Source organism: Capricornis sumatraensis, chromosome 3, assembly GCF_032405125.1.
Source record: "Capricornis sumatraensis isolate serow.1 chromosome 3, serow.2, whole genome shotgun sequence".
In the NCBI taxonomy this organism is placed as follows: domain Eukaryota; kingdom Metazoa; phylum Chordata; class Mammalia; order Artiodactyla; family Bovidae; genus Capricornis; species Capricornis sumatraensis.
In genome coordinates, this window is record NC_091071.1 from 83,540,100 (window position 1) to 83,557,533 (window position 17,434).

At 39.1% G+C, this 17,434-nt stretch overlaps 1 protein-coding gene across 1 annotated transcript in view; it reads right to left on the bottom strand.

The window, feature by feature from the left end:
• Positions 1–207: 207 nt before the first annotated feature.
• Positions 208–17,434, bottom strand: part of GALNT5 (polypeptide N-acetylgalactosaminyltransferase 5) — a 38,701-nt gene continuing 21,474 nt past the window's right edge. Inside the window, exons 4-10 of the mRNA XM_068969455.1 lie at positions 14,235–14,370; positions 13,534–13,653; positions 10,880–10,997; positions 9,553–9,876; positions 4,795–4,875; positions 2,693–2,854; positions 208–348 (exon numbers count right to left, since the gene is read on the bottom strand). Coding sequence (XP_068825556.1) covers positions 208–348; positions 2,693–2,854; positions 4,795–4,875; positions 9,553–9,876; positions 10,880–10,997; positions 13,534–13,653; positions 14,235–14,370 — 1,082 coding nt within the window. The remainder of the gene's footprint in view (positions 349–2,692; positions 2,855–4,794; positions 4,876–9,552; positions 9,877–10,879; positions 10,998–13,533; positions 13,654–14,234; positions 14,371–17,434) is intronic.

Consider the following 17,434-nt stretch of genomic DNA (forward strand, 5'->3'; position numbering starts at 1 on the left):
GCTGAAGAAGGACTCCAATCCAATGTTGAATTGTCTCCCTGAGTTAAATTTTGGTATCTCAAATATTGTGATTAAAAAAAAAAATCTTTCATTTAAATGTTATTAATTTTGAAAATTTTAAACTAGCATGGAGAAATATGGTCACCAAGTTCACTGTCAAATTCACAGTGTCTAGTGGGTTTACTAGATAAAAATATCACTTCCTCTTCAGTCTTCATAATAGTTTTCAAATTTCCACTTTTGATTTGGCTTTGCTGGGTCACAAGGAGCAGCTTTCAGGGTCTTCTGAGTAAAACTTCCTTCCAAGCATAACAACTGATGATGGTTTCCGAAAACAATGTGATTCACCTGGAGAGAAAGGGGATCTGATAATGAGCCATAGGCTGAATTTAACAATTGTGATGTAAAGAAATTAAAACCAATTACCAATTTTTTAAAAAAGGTGATTTCATTTTTTATATTTTAGGAATTCCCCTGAAATAAATTAATAACATAGACAAGACTTTAGACAGTATTAAATTTGTCTTTATCTTAAACTAAATTCTCACACTCTCCAAGCTACAACTTTTAGTTCTTCATGAAGCAAAAGATGAATTTTCTGATGATATGGCTGATAACTGTATTATTAAAGGAAATAGCTCCAGATGGTGTTTACTGTATATGGTGACTGGCTCCCTCATGGATGGTAGTAAAGAAAAACAAAAATAAAAAACACCATCACAAAAAATGAGTTAATTTCTTAAGTTCATGCCTTAGAATGCAAATTTAGAATAAAATGTGTTAAAAATCATGTATTTTATTTATGAGTTCCTTACCATGTTCTCTGATAGAATGCCCAGTGTCCAGAAAGTCCAGATATAACTAGAAGTCACAGGCATTTCAGAGGGTTCTGTTATTGATTAATACTTATTAAACATCCTAGAAATTGTCAATAACCTGCTTACAACTTGCTCATGAGTTTACAATTTTTTCACCTATCAATCCTCTCAAATGTCCATAACTGTGACAAAAGTCATCTTAATCATTCTTGCCTGGAGAATTCTATAGATAGAGGAGCCTGGTAGACTACAGTCCATGGGGCTGCAAAGAGTTGAACACAGCTGAACCACTAACACACACACAGAGGTTTTGAAATGCTCTAAAATTTTATCAAATAGAGGTGACTTTAACTTATTTTAAAGATACTCTTACAAAAACATTGTCACCCTTGGACTTCCCTGGTGGTCCAGTGGCTGAGAATCTGCCTGCCATTGCAAGAGACACAGGTTCGATCCATGATCTGGGAAGATTGCCATGGGGCAACTAGGCCCAGGTGCCACAACTGCTAAAGTCTTTATTCCCTAGAACCTGTGCTCCACGGCGAGAGAAACAACCTCAATGAGAAACCCATGCACAGCAACTAGAGAGTAATCCCTGCTTGCTGCAACTAGACAAAGCCACTGTAGCAGAGAAGACCCAGCACAGCCAAAGAAAAAACCCAGAATATTGTCACCCTTTTAGAATTTTAGAAATATGATGTTTGAGTAACCTCAAGGATTTGTAAAAAAGATGACATTGAGAAGATCTGGATTAGCTATAATAATCCGCTGGTGAGTTGTAAAGAGATCCCTCAAATATAATAGGGATGAGGTATGAAAAGGAAGATTGGAGAGTGTGATGCTTAGGTCCTAATTTTATCTTGAGCAGGGAAAAAAAATGTCATGAAGAGAGCAATCACTGGCTGTGACATCAGAAAGAATGGAGACACTCCAAGGAAAAAAGTGTGCATGCTTTGGGGTCATCCCTGAGCAAAATGATGGTCTCCAATCAAAATGATACTCACTACTCATTCAGTGGGTTTGGTGGCTACCTGCTAGTGAGACAGAAAAAAATTTGAGAAGGCAGGCCTGAAATTATTCCTGCCATTCAAAGATCCTACAGAAAACTTATGACTTTGTATCTTACTAAAATATGATTGGGGAAAGCAGAGTACTTGGGCAGTGAATAGGATAGGGCATGGTTGTTCTGGTTAATATCTACAACCTGACCTCTGGAAAACCATCCCTTGATTTCTAGCGTGGGGTTTTGTAAATACTCCTGTCATGGTTGGTTTCAATCACCAATGTGACATCACTGAGTGTGAAGTTGGCAAGAGCTGCACACGGTCAGCACCTGCAAGCTGGTTGGAACTGACTCCAGCACCCAGAGACTCCAGCACCCTTAGACTCTCCACAGCCTAAGTCTTGAGGAAACAGAGGACATGAGAAAATCTCTCTAAGGAAAGTAGGCAGGAACTGGAGACAGATTCATACTAAGCGCAGGGTTTGGGGAAACACACTGCTTCTTGCTTTCCCCATCTACTCTCCCTATAAACTTTTCTGGTAATCAATGAGAACCAGTTCTAAGCCATAAGCCTGACTTTTGGCATTGCTAACTGACTTTCAGAAGCAAATGACTTTCAGAAACAAAGATGATAACAGAAATATAACCAACAGAACTGATTTGAAGTAAATTTTGTTAAAAGAATAAAAAAGGACTCAACAATTTATTTTAAAAAAAAATCTGTTTATCTCTGTGTAAGAACTTTACACTGCCTCTATTGTCCCTTATACATTTAAAGCCTCTGACTGAAGAAGCTGACAAGGAGGGTTTATGTCGCATTTAATGGAAAGTTGGATTTGTGGTAAGGAAGAGGTACAAATATTTTGCTTACCAGTTCTGGACGGACCACTGATGTTGATTTATGCAGCCATCTTAGCCCTTTGTTTCTGTTATCACAAAGGTGCAGCCTCAGGGCCCCGTTATCAGGCACAGGAGCTAAGCACCACGCTCTGTGTTTAACAAGCCTTAACCAGGTGTAATTAAATTGTTGAAGCTGTGGGGAAAATGTATAAGGAGAAGGTGACTTTCGGCAGCAAACTCTTTGCTAAACATTTTTATTAGTAATGCTTAAGAATATAGGCACTCTATTCAAATGTTCAAAATCCTGGTATTGCCACTTTCAATTCTGACAGTATGGCTCTATTATTTACCCTGTCTAACCTCATGCAAAGAGTTGACTCATTGGCAAAGGCTCTGATGCTGGGAGGGGTTGGGGGCAGGAGGAAAAGGGGACAACAGATGATGAGATGGCTGGATGGCATCACCGACTCGATGGATGTGAGTTTGAGTGAACTCTGGGAGTTGATGATGGACAGGGAGGCCTGGCGTGCTGCAATTCATGGGGTCGCAAAGAGTCGGACATGACTGAACAACTGAACTGAACTGAACTGAACGGAACAGGATCTCATTTTTCTAATTTTTAAGTTGGATAGCAGTAGTGTCTATCTCAAAAACATGGAGTAATGTCTGACAAGTGTTGAGCATACAGTAAGACATCAATAAGTGTTAGCTGCAATAATAAAACAAAATTTAGTACAATTAGTACATGTCTGTGAATGCGTGCCCTTTTAGGTGTTCTGAGTGCCAGGCTAACCTGGTACTTGAAGTATTGGAGCATTCAAACCACCACACAATTCAGGCCCCTAGCCACTGGGGCTAGAGGGAGAGCCAAGTCCCAGACCTAAATGATTTCGATGGGAGTTACTATGCTTGTTTTTTTTAATACTAATTAGACATTTGTATTTTATTTAATAGTTTACTTTCATATAATTTGGACTATTTATGGTTTTGTCTTATACTTTATGACTTGATTTCCTCTTTGAATTCTTAATGCATGAAAATTATTTCTTTCAATTAATTTTTGACACTTTTCTCTTCCCTTCTGTCTCCTCTTTTCTAATTAAGAAAGAATTCCATTAACTTCAAGTTTACAATCCATGGCTGAATTATATCAACAGAGATGACAAAAATGTCTTTTTATTTTCCTAGCAGCAGCTTTGAATTAAGAGGTAAACATGGGTTGTATTTGAAAATAAAGTAATATCTCTAACACAAGGCAAAGCAAGCCTAGATTCCCATCATAAGATAATTTCTCTGGCAAAGAGTTATCTTCAGTTTTAGGGGGCTGAGTTCGACTCCTGAATCCATGTTCCTGTGAGAACAAGCTGATAACTGTCCGAACAGAATGAGAGTGGGTAGGAGCATATGTTGGAGAGGGAGGTGCCATCGCTCAGAGCTCTACAGAGTCAGGGCTCTATTTTCCCAGGCCCTACTCCCTCCCCTAAATACTGTGCTCAGATTTGTTGAAGTTTGGCTGTAGAGTTTTCCACCATGGATCATGAATTGTGCTATTTGCATTACTTCCTTAGGAGTACCTGGGTAGGGGAGGGGGAAGGATGGGTGGAATCAGAGAATAAAACTGCTCCTTTAGATTAATTATTTAAGAGTTTGTATGACTTTATTTTTATCATCTTGTCTTTATATGTGATGTGTTACTTTTCTGATTTTTGTTTTTATTACTATAGCAGTGAATATTTATAGAGCACCAAATGTTTGATATAGGCTTCCTGCGTAGTATCTAATTCCATCCTCACAACAGCTTTGGGGCCAGCACTATTATCATTGCCATTCACCTAAGGGTTAAGGAATTTGCAGTTAATGCATTTTTACAAGTGGTGGAACCAGAACTGGGTCCATGGTGGGTTGACTAGAGTATCCACCTTCATTCCCTTTGTCACTCTCTTTTACATGTAGAGGTGGACCCTAAATGCCACCAACCTTATGATGATACAAAAATGTGAAAATTAATTATTGTTTCCATAGGCAAAAAGAACATCTCAAGTGAGTGATGAAGGTGTCATACCTTCACCTATCAACCTCACAAGCACTATCAGCTATACTGACTATGAGAGAGAAAACCCCAGCTCAGCGTACCTTGCTGCTCCCATCACAGTCTTCCAGAATGGCTGTGGTGTTTCTGATGGAAATGCATTTACCCAAGGCCACATTAATAAGCTAGGAAGCAAAACATAAAATACGCATTAAGAACAAAATATTTTAAAGTAGAACAAGACATTCAGAAAACACAGAATATAAAACAATAATAAGGTTAAAGATAGTTAAGTTAATAGCTTAGCATTACTTAGTACTATACGATTTTATTGGTTGCTATCTCTAACAGGGACATAATGTAATCTTGCTGAAGTACAGCTTCAATCTGTCAATTTAGGCCTGTGATTCAGCCACAGAGCCAACACACAGAAGCTTTTAATTAACCCTTTCCTGGAATGCTGAACAGGAAAAGAGCAAAAGGTGGCATGAAAAGCAGTTATTTTCTTGTCTCAAGTTTGTCTGATGCATATATTAAAAGTCAGTGCACATACTTGCAATTTAATCAGAGCAGTGGTTATGGGCTCTGTTCCCTGGCTGACCCCTCCAAGCTATCTGACTGCTTAGGCAGTGAATCATAGATAAATTGAGTCTTTCAAAAACAGCAGATTCCAGCTGACTCCCGGTCAGAATCTTCCTAATGACTCAGGCAAGCTACAATTCATTACAGGGAAGTCACGAACGCTAGTATGGAGCCAAGCTTAAAGACACTTTCTGGCAGGCCCCCAGGTTTTTAATGGATTTGCAGGGTCCAACATGGAGGCAGCTGCCTGTAAGTCACCATTTAACGCAGAGAAATGTTGATTCCCTTGCTCCCTCTGACATTCTGGGCAGGTCTAAAGAGAAGGTGGGTTAATAGTATAACACAATTTGAACTTTTCAGACTTCTGGAAGAGCTGTGTAGAGCTCAGTCTATACTCAGGGAAGCACCCTGTGCTGGCAAGTGGGGTGGTCTCTGTGGCTAGGGACACTATTTTTGTCCCCTCTTGTTCCAGGGTAGCTAACCAAAAGCTCTAACTAGGGAGCACTGTAGGACGTAAGTTGGGGGTTGTCAGATTTCATAACACAGTGCTCAGTGAGTTGGTTTGCACTTTTACATGCTTAATTTTTCCTACAAGAAAGTAGGGGGCATCTTTAGGGTCCAGAAAGTGAAGAACAAAACCTAAAAACAAGAGGTAAAATGGCAGATACTGGTAAGCAGGGGACTGAGACTGAATATGAAAAAACCTGGAGTTGAGGTCTTCCACACATGATGGAAAGCTAAAACGTTAGGCCCTGGCTGCAATGATGTACAGGGGAAAACAGTTTATTCATTAGCACTGGGAGACAAAGGGGAAGCTTCTCCCAAGGGAATCTGAAACCTTACATCAACCGTCATTTGAGTTTGAGATGCACACACCACTTGCATTGAGTAGGAACCCTAACAGAACCTTCAAAGCACTGAAAAAAAAAAAACCATTAAAATCTACCAGTTTTGTTGTTTCTGGGGTGACCTGCATGCAAAACAATTCTAGAAGAACAGACTCTCCAACAGAAATCCTCAAAGGAAGCTCTATTCACAATTTAAAGTGCCAGATTTGGGAGGAGACAATTGGCTTCCCAGGTGGCACAGTGGTAAAGAATCAGCCTGCCAATGCAGGAGGTACAAGAGATGCAAGTTCAATCCCTGGGCTGGGAAGATGCCCTGGAGAAGGAAATGGCAACCCACTCTAGTATGCTTGCCTGGAAAAGTCCAGGGACAGAGGAGCCTGGTGGGCTACAGTCCACGGGGTTGCAAAGGATCAGACATGAGTGAGTGACTGAGTGTGTGCACACATGCACACACACACACACACTCCATCATTAGTGGGAGCAGCCAGAACCCACAGGAGGAATCCACCACCAGGAACTTCAGGGAAGAGAGTAAACAGTCATGTGTGGAGGTAGAATAATCCTGGAGTTGAAAGAAAGGAAATGGTGTCCCAGTTGATCTTAACAGAAAACAAACAAACAAACAAAAACTCCTGTACTTGTAGATTATGCAGAAAATATCTTCAAGTGAGTTTGGAGAACTCTGGCCTCAGGACAGCTGACCAGGCTGCCCTACTCCAGAACCTCTCAGAACCTCCAGTATGAGTGCAGAGGGAATGTGATACAAGAATTTGCCAAATACATGTGACCACAGAATCCTCTTTGACAGCATAACTTTGCCCAGAACAGTGTTTGGGAACCCCTAGTTAATTGATTGCTTTGTATTTATTTCTCACAATCCCTTCCTCCAAGCACTAAAAGGCACGAGAAGGAGAGAAACCTTTTCTATTCCTTGCCGCCCTCTCCCCCACTTCATTTGAAGATATGTTTCTCTTCCCTCTTTTTGGAAATTACTATATAGAAATGGTCCATGAAGTGCTAAGGAATTGATATTCTTTCATTAGGAATAGTTTTGAAAACTGGGCTCTCACTTAAAAAATACATCTATGTTTTTATTGTAAAACATATCAATCTTATTTTAAAATCAGGAAATATGTATACATTTTACATTATCCATTTTGAATTATTTCATTTTCCAATTTAGGAGGTTGGAGTTCTCTGTGGTTTATCCCAGAATTTGTAAACACCAGACTAGAAGCTGTTTGCTGAGTTAAATCCAATATAAGTTCAAATTATTGCTCAGGTTCTTTTATTACTTTCAAATATTTTTGTTTCAGTGAGAAAAGAGTTATTCTCATTTTTAAGAAGTCAAACTTTCGTAGGTGTGTAGGTTAAAAGCAGGAATGATACGGAGCAAGTAACAAAAAGTTGTGGATTTCAGTTTCTTGGACATTTACAAGATTATCTATCCAAAACAATGATTTAGTTAACCTTCCTCTGACTTTCCTGGAGAAAAGTCCTTTTTTTTAATGGTAATAATGCTCCCTACTCGTTGCTTCAGAGGGAACCAATGTCATCTTTATTAAAATTTGTCTAAGAAAGACAACAAATAAGGAGGAAAACAGAAAGAAAGAATTTATTAAAATCATTTCTGCATTTTGTTGTATTGTAGCTCAGGCATCAAAAGAAAGCGCTTTCATTAAAAGAGTTCTTCAAAACTCGAATGGAAACTATTAGACAAGCTAACCTCAAAGAGGAGGCAAAAGATAGTTTTTTAGTTCCCTCTGGTGGTTAAATTCCAGTAATGCTCTTACTGAGATTCTGTGTTTTTAGGACAGGAACAAATTACTATGATGAGAATTTCTTTTTCTTTTATCCTGCTTAAGAAATAGAGTTAAAAAATGTAAATTTATTTTACAGGCATATTACTTGAACAGTATATAAACTCAGGGTATTCTTCCTAAAGAATTATCTAAGATAAAATAATCAAGCTGAACCTCTGAAATAGCAGTTACTGCATTTTGACCTACAAAGATGAACAATTATGTTATATATAAACCGGTTACATATACTTATGTGTCAGTTGAATTTTATGACAGCAGAACAAATTCTTAGACTGTTTTTCTCTCTTTTGCACTTTTTCAGAATCTCCCTTATGCCATTAAGGGAAATTGCCTGAATGTTCATCAGGAAATTTGGTAGGCAGAGAAAGATTGATTTATACAATCCACTTGCCAGGGAGAACTGAAAAAAAAAATGATGTAAAAAGAGCTTACTGAGGGCCAAATCTGAACATTTTGCAAGAAGAAAAAGAAAACAGCGCTGGGAATGTATATAAGTAAAAATTAAACGAGAAATAAAATAGTAAAAGAGATTAAAAATTTGCATGACCAGGGAAGACCTCTAGGTCAAGGCTTGACTAATCATCTCTAAACTTAGTGTATGGTAAAGATCCTCATCTCTTGCCATCCTCTTCAAATTAAGTCTCAGGCTTAGAATGGGTTTGAAATGGCTTTTTTTAAAAGAGTTTTTCTCCTTCCTTAATTTTTTCTTAGCTTTGTACTCTATCAAACCTATCAAGTTTGACTTCTTTCTATTTAGTATGTTATTTTGTGCCCTGGAATTTTCTCTGCTGTTGTCTGACAATTTCTGTTATTTTCAATCCCTTTTTGAAATCTATAAAACTCTAAATAAACCATGTCATCCCATTGCTTCACCCTACTCAGTAACTTCCGATTGCGTCCTGAAAAAAGAAAGAGACAGATAAAGATGAGAGAGAGAAAATCCTTACTCTGCCCACAAGGACCTGCGGGATCCAGCTCCTTCTCTCTCTTGACCTTCATCTGATGCCATTCCTCTTGCCTCCTCAAACCTTGATAACAACATCCACCTTCTTTCGAGTTCCTCAGTGCCTCGAACTGTCACATGTCAGAGTTTTTGCATACGTGACATCCTTTGCCTGAGGCTCTCTTCTTTACAGCATGGTGGACTCTTGGTCTTTCAGACCTGGCCTTCAATGTCTTCATAGATTTGACTACTCTTAAGAAAAGTTCATCACTTGTGGCCAATTCCCTGATTAAAAGTTACTATATTTTTTATTTATACTTTACTTGCTTATTTCTTTATTATCTTTCTATCCTACCCAGCTTTAAGTTCCACAGAGAAGGGATCAATCTACTTTATTCACTACTCTATAGTCCAGTTCTTAAATAATGCCTGGTTTCTTGACACTTGGTAGGTGTTTGCTGAATTAATCAATAAACATGCCTTCCTGGAAGCCTTCCTCAGGTTTACTTAATATGGGCAGTCAAAACAAACCACACTTTGTCTCCTCTGCACTCACACTTGGTGCTTATTTATAAAGTAATAATTCATTCTTTCCCACACATTTTCAAAAGTGTTTTTACCTTGTATTTTCACAAAGTCAGATTTGAAGTTGCTGCTTAAACTTACCACACCACTCGCCCTCACAATGGGAGCCTTCAAATCTGGAAAAACATTCTCCAAGTACCACTTGAAGCTTTTGCATTTTAGCTTCTTTCGAAGTTCCCGCTGCTGGGTAAGGTTTCCGACGTCTAACCCTTGGTCTATGAGGTGATCCCCGTGGCCGTAGAAGAGCTCCTTGTACTCATCGAGCCAGACCTCAGCCACCCGCCCCAAGTTCCGCTCCACCGTCTTCATCCGGTCTTTGGGGAAGGAGTAGGGATTGTCATTTCGGAATATGTGTCCCACTCGGGAACAGGGAATGATCTCAATTTCACCACCACACATCCACACCTGGAACAGTTTAAAAATATGTACCAGTTATCAAATGATTGTCCACAAATCATGAGCAATTAACAATAACGAAAAAGCCACCTGGCGACGATTTCCCCGTTGGAGCAATACTCTTCTAATATCCTTTTCAACAGAAAATTAAACTCAACAGGTATATTTAATTTTATTCTGTTGCTGTGAACCATTTTAGCATTATTAAATTACATATTTTCTCTTTTCCTCTCCTGAATTGTAAATCATTCCCTCCACCCCGCTAAGGAAAATCCTCACAGAATCCCAGTGTATGAAATGTGTAACATAAGTTCCTGCTTGAGTAGAATCAAGGGAAAGAGTATATGTTTCAATTTTCTCAATATCTCCTTCTCACGTTTGGGAAGATCTACCTGACTTGTGGAATACATCTTGAAGACCATCCTTCTTGATCAAGGGTTCAAAGTCACACCCTATTACTATATAAACCCAACTCCATAGGAAAGCAGGTAATGTGGGATACTCTGCACTATGGCTGCCGCCACTGGTTTCTCAGATATTAATCAATGGTTATATACATACCCAGCATTATCTGAGCTTCCCTAAGTTGCTGTAGTACGGCCTTTTGGTGGCCTGCTCTAGCGGCTCTTTTTATTCTTCTGTCTTGTGCTCGCCAAGATGGCCTATTACTAAATAATATCATTACTTCTAATATTTTAGAAAAATATATGAGTTATTTGCATCAAATATTCATCCTACAGCCTTTACACGAAATGGCAGACAATTATTTCCCTCACATTCAGATGCAGAAACTGTGTTGTGAAATATGAGGGAATGGTAATAAATTTCATGAGGGTTATTGATTCTTCCAAATTCAATCTGGGATATGAAGACATTAATCCAGAGGCCCTAATATTTCTGTGAAGTTTCCTCCCAGAGGCAGTCACATATCTGATTGCATTAGTAAAATGAAACCATTTTAAAGTGCTAGACTCTTAATTGTAAAGATAATTTGAGAAACACTCAGCGATACCTTGAAAGAGAGCTCCATATTTTCTCCACCCCAAACATCGAGCCCAGGATCATATGTTCCAAGTTCAAAAAAGTAATTTTTATCAATAGAAAATAATCCACCTGCCATGACGGGACATCTACAAAAAGAAAAGTTGGCTTTTAAATCCTGCATGTCAGGGGACCTCAACTTTTAAGGAGTGTTCCCTAACAAGAGGCATTTTATAATAGTTACCACATGCGGGGAGGTCTTGGATAAAGTCACAAAGAACACCTAAGTGACAAGTTCCCTGGTTCTTGTGGCAGAACTTGATTAGAGGCAACAAAGACAGGGTCTGGAACTAGGATTCTTACTTGGCCTTGACACTTCAACACAAATTCTCCAGAGATGTTATTTTTAATAAGTTATTTAGTGCTATTTAGGAAAGATGAGTCAGGCATTGTTTTAAATGTTATAGATGTATTAATTCAGGCCTCACAAAAATCCTTTGAGTATGTACCCCTAAGAAACTACAGCCCCAAAAGGCAAGAAAATTTTCCGAGTTCACAGACCAACCCATCTGTGGGATGTACACCTAGGGTTCAAATTTAGGGGGTCTGGCTTGACTCTAAGATCTCTTCTCCACTATACTGCCTCAACAATACAGAAACTTTACAACAGCTTGTTATGTGGCAAACACTTATATATACATATATTTTCTTTTTTTTTCCTTGGCTGGCCTGCAGAACTGTGGCTCTTAGTTCCCTGACCAGGGATGGAATTGTGTACTGGGAGCTCAGAGACTTAACCACTGGACCATCAGGGAAGTTCTTGGCAAATACTTTTTAAAGCACTTTATATATAGTATTATCTGATTTAATTCTCAAAACAATCCAAGAGGTAGCTACTTCTGTTTAGTGTTAATATAAAAATGAAGAAACAGAGACAGAAAGAGGTTAAGTAACTTTTTAAAGCTCACACCACTAGTACATTGTAGAGATTTAAACCCAAGGAGTCTGACTCTAGAGTCTTCACTCCTGTTATTAATCATGGGGAAGAGAAACCACACTTGAGTCAGCAGTTAGAAAAGGCAGTAATCACGTCCCATGGTGGTTCCCATGGAGCCAGCTGAAAGAGGTTTGTATGGAAGCTCTGCAGCAATCTCAAAGGTAATATAAACCTCACCCCACATCTAGCTCTCTTCCCCCATGATTTATGTGTATTTTTTTATCTGAATCTCAAATGCCCTTTCCAGACTATCCAGAACTCATTCTCTTTCTAACATTATGTTGAATAAATCTGAACTCAATCACTACACTGATTCTCAGAATTGGAGTCTAAAACAGACAAAGAGGTTCTTTAGGTGTAGGATCAGAGCAAGTATATTATATCCAGGCAGATTTGGATTTGAATCCCAATTTCTTCTTTTGCAAGCTGTATATCCCTTGGACTGCAGGGAGATCATACCAGTCAATCCTAAAGGAAATCAACCCTGCATATTCACTGGAAGGACCGAGGCTGAAGCTGAAGCTCCAATACTTTGGCCACCTGATGTGAAGAGTCAACTTATTGGAAAAGGCCCCAGTTCTGGGAAAGATTGAAGGCAAAAGGAGAAGAGGATGGCAGAGGATGACATGGTTGGATGGCATCACCAACTCAATGGACATGAGTTTGAGCAAACTCTGGGAGACAGTGATGAATAGGGAAGCCTGGGGTACTGCAGTCCATGGGGTTGCAAAGAGTTGGACATAACTTAGTGACTGAATAACAGCAACAAATATCCCCAGGAAAATTACTTAACTCTCTTAGGTCTCTATTTCCTTATCTCTATAAGGGAAAAACCACAATCTTTCTCCTAGAGTTATAGAGAGGTTTCACAGTGCTTAATAATTGGTCGTACTTTTCCTTCACTTGTTAGGAGTATCAGTTGTGAAACATCACATTTGGAAGAATATAAGGCAGTGTTTGGAGGGGTGAGTTCAGAGAAAAGATGCTGCAATGTACAGGCTGGGCTCAAACTTTCTTTTGGGACTTTCTGGCTTAAGTCTGCTCAAGTTCTTTCTCCAATAAGGAAAGCTCCAGGGATCCTGCTGTTCTGCCTGCGGCTGGCAGAGTGCTTGTCCTACAGGTCTCGACTTCGGGGGAGGAGTTAGGAGGCCCCCACTTTAGCTTCCAGTCTAAAATCTGTTCTTTAATCAAGTTTCTCCGGCAATAATGCCCCAACTTTAATTCACATCTAGCTTCTGTGTCTGTTTCTCACTTTATTCACAGAATTTGGCACTCCTCCCAGGGAAAGTATAGGATTAGACTCAAAAAGAATTAGAATGATATTTTTGTTACTATTATTTATTCTTAATTTTCATTCATTTTACTTCAGTGTTATATGTGTTTATACAGAATTTAAGCAGCACATTTAAGTGGCTTATGTTTCTTAGTCTGCAAATCCCAGAGAATAGAAATAGTGAATTTCTCGGGTTGAGGGGTGAATAAGATATAATTACCCACTTAAAAGGTGAGTTTTGGCTGTGGGAAAGTAATTTCCAAGGAAAAATTTCTGCTTTTGGTCGTCTGTTGGCTAGAACTGTAATTCTTGGTGTTCTATAAATGACAGCTAATACCTGTTTTGTGAAATTGCTTCCTATGCCTTTGTAAGAAGATACATGACTCCTTCCTAGTCTTAAGTTTCACACACTTACCTTATTATATCAGTTTCTTTAATTTTGTTTTTTGCAACAACGTCTGGAGGAATTGTTCTCCAACCAAAGTTCATTGGCCACATAAATATGCCTCTTTGAAAGTTGTCCACTGTCATGTAACTAGTCAAGGGAAATAAAAATGGTACCTGAGATCATTCATATAATCAACCTGACACCATGTGTTGTGCATGGGAATGAAACAAGCACTTATGAAGATGATTGTAGATCACCACAAAGCGTCTAATAACATTTCAATGAAAGATATGAATATAAATAGAAATAGTGCTGGATTGCTTGCTTTTAACATACTTTTCTTTTAATAATATTCTGGCCATTTTGAGGGGAAAAAACCCTATTTAAGAATATACATGTGTATGTATATATATATACCACAAAAAGAAGAACTAATCTTAAGAAAAATAAATATTTTGGTGTTGAGCTGAATAGAAAGAGGAAAGTCCTGGACACTGAGTATTAGTATTTATTGACGTTTAGGGTTGAGAATTTGTGATGATCAAATAAACAATTGGATAGATCTGCTTTGATCTCATGATATATATCAAGTATTTCAATTTATTTAAACAGATAAACCATGTACTACTTAGATCTGCAAAGTTGTACATTTTACGAGTATGACCACTACCTTCTGGTGCTGGTTAAAAAGTCACTTAGAAGTATCCCGTGGAATATGACAATATTACCTCATATCCTTATCATTGATGACTTCAATTACTGGACAGGCTACTTTTTTTCTGCTTAAGTAAACTCTTTCCAGGAGAGGTTCCAACCAGCCAATGTTACATTCCACGTGAGAATCTAAGAATGTCAACACATCACCTAGAGAGCCAAAAAAAAAAAAAACCACACACACAATTTGAAAATGCAGTATACTTAGTGTGTGTATTTTGTGTTCACAGGTTCTGGAGATTGTTCCAGAAATGTGGTAGTAAGCATAGTAGTCTTTTCTTCTTACTGAGTTTTGTAGTTTTTTCTTCTAATTTTTCTTTGTCTCTCTAATTTAATTCTATAGTTAAATTAAAAAAAAAAGTTGGTTTCTAGTAGTCTTTTGGGGCAAGTAGCATTTATGGTTGAAAAAAAAATTGATAAGCCACTTAGAATGATGAGTCAAGGCTCTGGAGGGAATATTTAGTATTAAAGGTAGTCGCTTTTGTCTTTTCTAAGGGGGGTAAATCCCATTAACTCTTGAGGGTAGAGGACTGAAACTTTGTTTTGTGGAAGATGAGGAAGAATCTGAGATTCCAACTTTAGCCTTAGGAATGATGAAAAGGAAAAATCATTCCACATTATAACAATGAAAAGAAATTAAAGTGGGGGAACTAGTAACACTAGGAGGTAGTTTTAAAAGTGTTACAGAGGGGGAACAAGGAATTGTTTAATGGGTATAGAGTTTAGTTTCACAAGGTAAGAGGAGTGCTGGAGATTGGTTGCTCAACAATGGGAAAGTACTTCACAGTGAACTGTACACTTGAAAAATGGCTCAGATAGTAAATTTTATATATGTATTTTACCATAATTAAAAAAAAAGAGTTACAGGAGAAGAGAAAAGAAACTTGGAAGACAGGAATAATTATGAATTCTTTTTGTTTTATTAGTTGTGTGAAGTAACACTCTCTCTTTCCAATGAAAATTTTAGCAATGGTCTACATTGTTCTAAATGATTCTGTACAAGTGGATTGCATGTGTGTGTGTGTGTGTGAGAGAGAGGAATCTGGGTTCTGGCCAGAATCCTATGTGTAATCTCAGACCCAGTCGTGTATGCATGCATGCTAAATTGCTTCAGTTGTGTCCAACTCTGTGCAATCCTATGGACTGAAACCCACCAGGCTCCTCTGTCCATGGATTCTTCAGGCAAGAATACTGGAGTGGGTTGCTATGACCTTCTCCAGGGAATCTTCCTGATCAGGGACCAAACTCACGTCTCTTATTGTCTCCTGCATTAGCCAGCAGGTTCTTTACCACTAGCGCCACCTGGGAAGCCGAGGCCCAAAGCTATTACAAAAGCTTTACCTGGCAGGCCTCTTGAGGGAAAGCTGCCATCTCCACACCAGACTCGGTTCACAGTTTGTGCCCTAGAGTCTCTGAAGGAAGATATAGTCAAGGACTCAGGTCCTCCAGTCCCCTAGCTGGACATGCACTTATAAAGAACTGCATTCCTGACCCAGGTTCACCCAGTTGGAGACTGTCTCATGCCAAGACTTCTTTCTCACCTTGTGGGTGATGGGTAGAACTTCAAGACATTTTTTTCTTACTACTAGCCCTTCCCCCTTTCTTTCATCCTGGGCCCTAGGCTCCAAAAGAGGAGGAACCTTATTTCAGGCTCTTTGGTCAGTAAGATGATGTACACATCTGCTCTGATCCACCAGCCCATTCTTCCATGGGAAAATACGGAGCACTGAGGGAGTCAGTGCTGTCTTTTGTCTGGCTTCCTATCTATACTTTTAATTTATGTGATTGCAGACTTGAGTGTTACTTTTATTTTGGTTTATTGTTTTAATTGACCACTCTAAATCTTAGCTACACCCCTCAGCATCTGAAAAACCTACAATAACATCACTGATTTTTGACCTGATGCTTACTCTGTGTCAGATACTGTTCTGAACATTCTGAATGATTGTCTTATTGTCCTATTTAAGGTTTATCCTTGTGACAAACCTGAAGTATAGGTCTAAGTTTTATCCACATTTAAGAGGAATGAAACACTTAGGCAACTTTGCCAAGTTTGCAAAACTACTGGCAGCCCGATACTAGAAAATATCTGCATACACCCTCTTGCCTCTCCCCTCCCACCCCCCCACCCCCACAAATGAGAAAGAGACAGAGATATGAGTATGGGAAAGCTTAAAGTAAAAGCAGAAGACAGCAGCAGGCAAAGAAAATGGTGCAAAAAAATACCTGGATAATAGATTAGTATCCACTGAAATCTCTAAACTACTTCTTAATGAATAGATCTTACTAATTACCTGATTAACAATGGAATTTTTGCATAAAGGTGAAGGGACTAACCTTAGCCAAAGTCTTGATGGGAAGTGGTCTTGAGATGTCTCTTTAAATAGGAACAGGCTGTGCTAGCCAGAAGCCCCCTCCCCATCTCATCCACTACTCTTGGAGGTGCGGTTACATCTCCTGATCATGCTGGGATTGAGGGGGGTTTCCTGTTTTCCAGGAGTTATGGATTGGTTGATAACGGAAGCTATTGTTTCCTAAGGGTGCCCTCTTGCATAGACCTCTCCCTATCCTGGGAAGGCTTTTAGGGTTCATCTAGGTGTACAGGGCATACAAGTATGTTTGCTAGGTCCTATTGGGCTTCCTTGGTGGCTCAGATGGGAAAGAATCTGCCTGCAATGCAGGAGACCTGGGTTTGATCCCTGGGTTGAGAAGATCCCCTGGAGGAGGGCATGGCAACCCACTCTAGTATTCTTACCTAGAGAATTCCCATATACAGAGGAGCCTGGCAGGGGCTACAGTCCATGGGGTCGCAAAGAGTCAGACAAGACTGAGCAACTAAACACAGATGGTCTAGCTGTATAGAATGCATAAAAGACAATCTTCTTTGTCACCACTCCTACTCCTGGTCCATTCAGTCCGGGCGTTTAAAGAGTCTAGTTTCTACTAGATTGCCTTTCTTTATCTCCATGGCGGTTTACTGGGTCAAAGGGTCTGGATCTACTTCTTCAGTCCTCAGTGGCAGCAAGAGGAATCCTCAAACGTGCATTTATTTCCCCACTTGTGGGCATGGTGAAATAACATAGGATTGAATTTCCCCAGAACTGCCTTCATCGTAGCTCTGCTTTTCTTGGCCACATTGGATAAATTACTTAATCTCTTTGAGCTTTACCTTCTGGAGATATTTCTAAAGTATACTTAATACCTAGATTCCTGA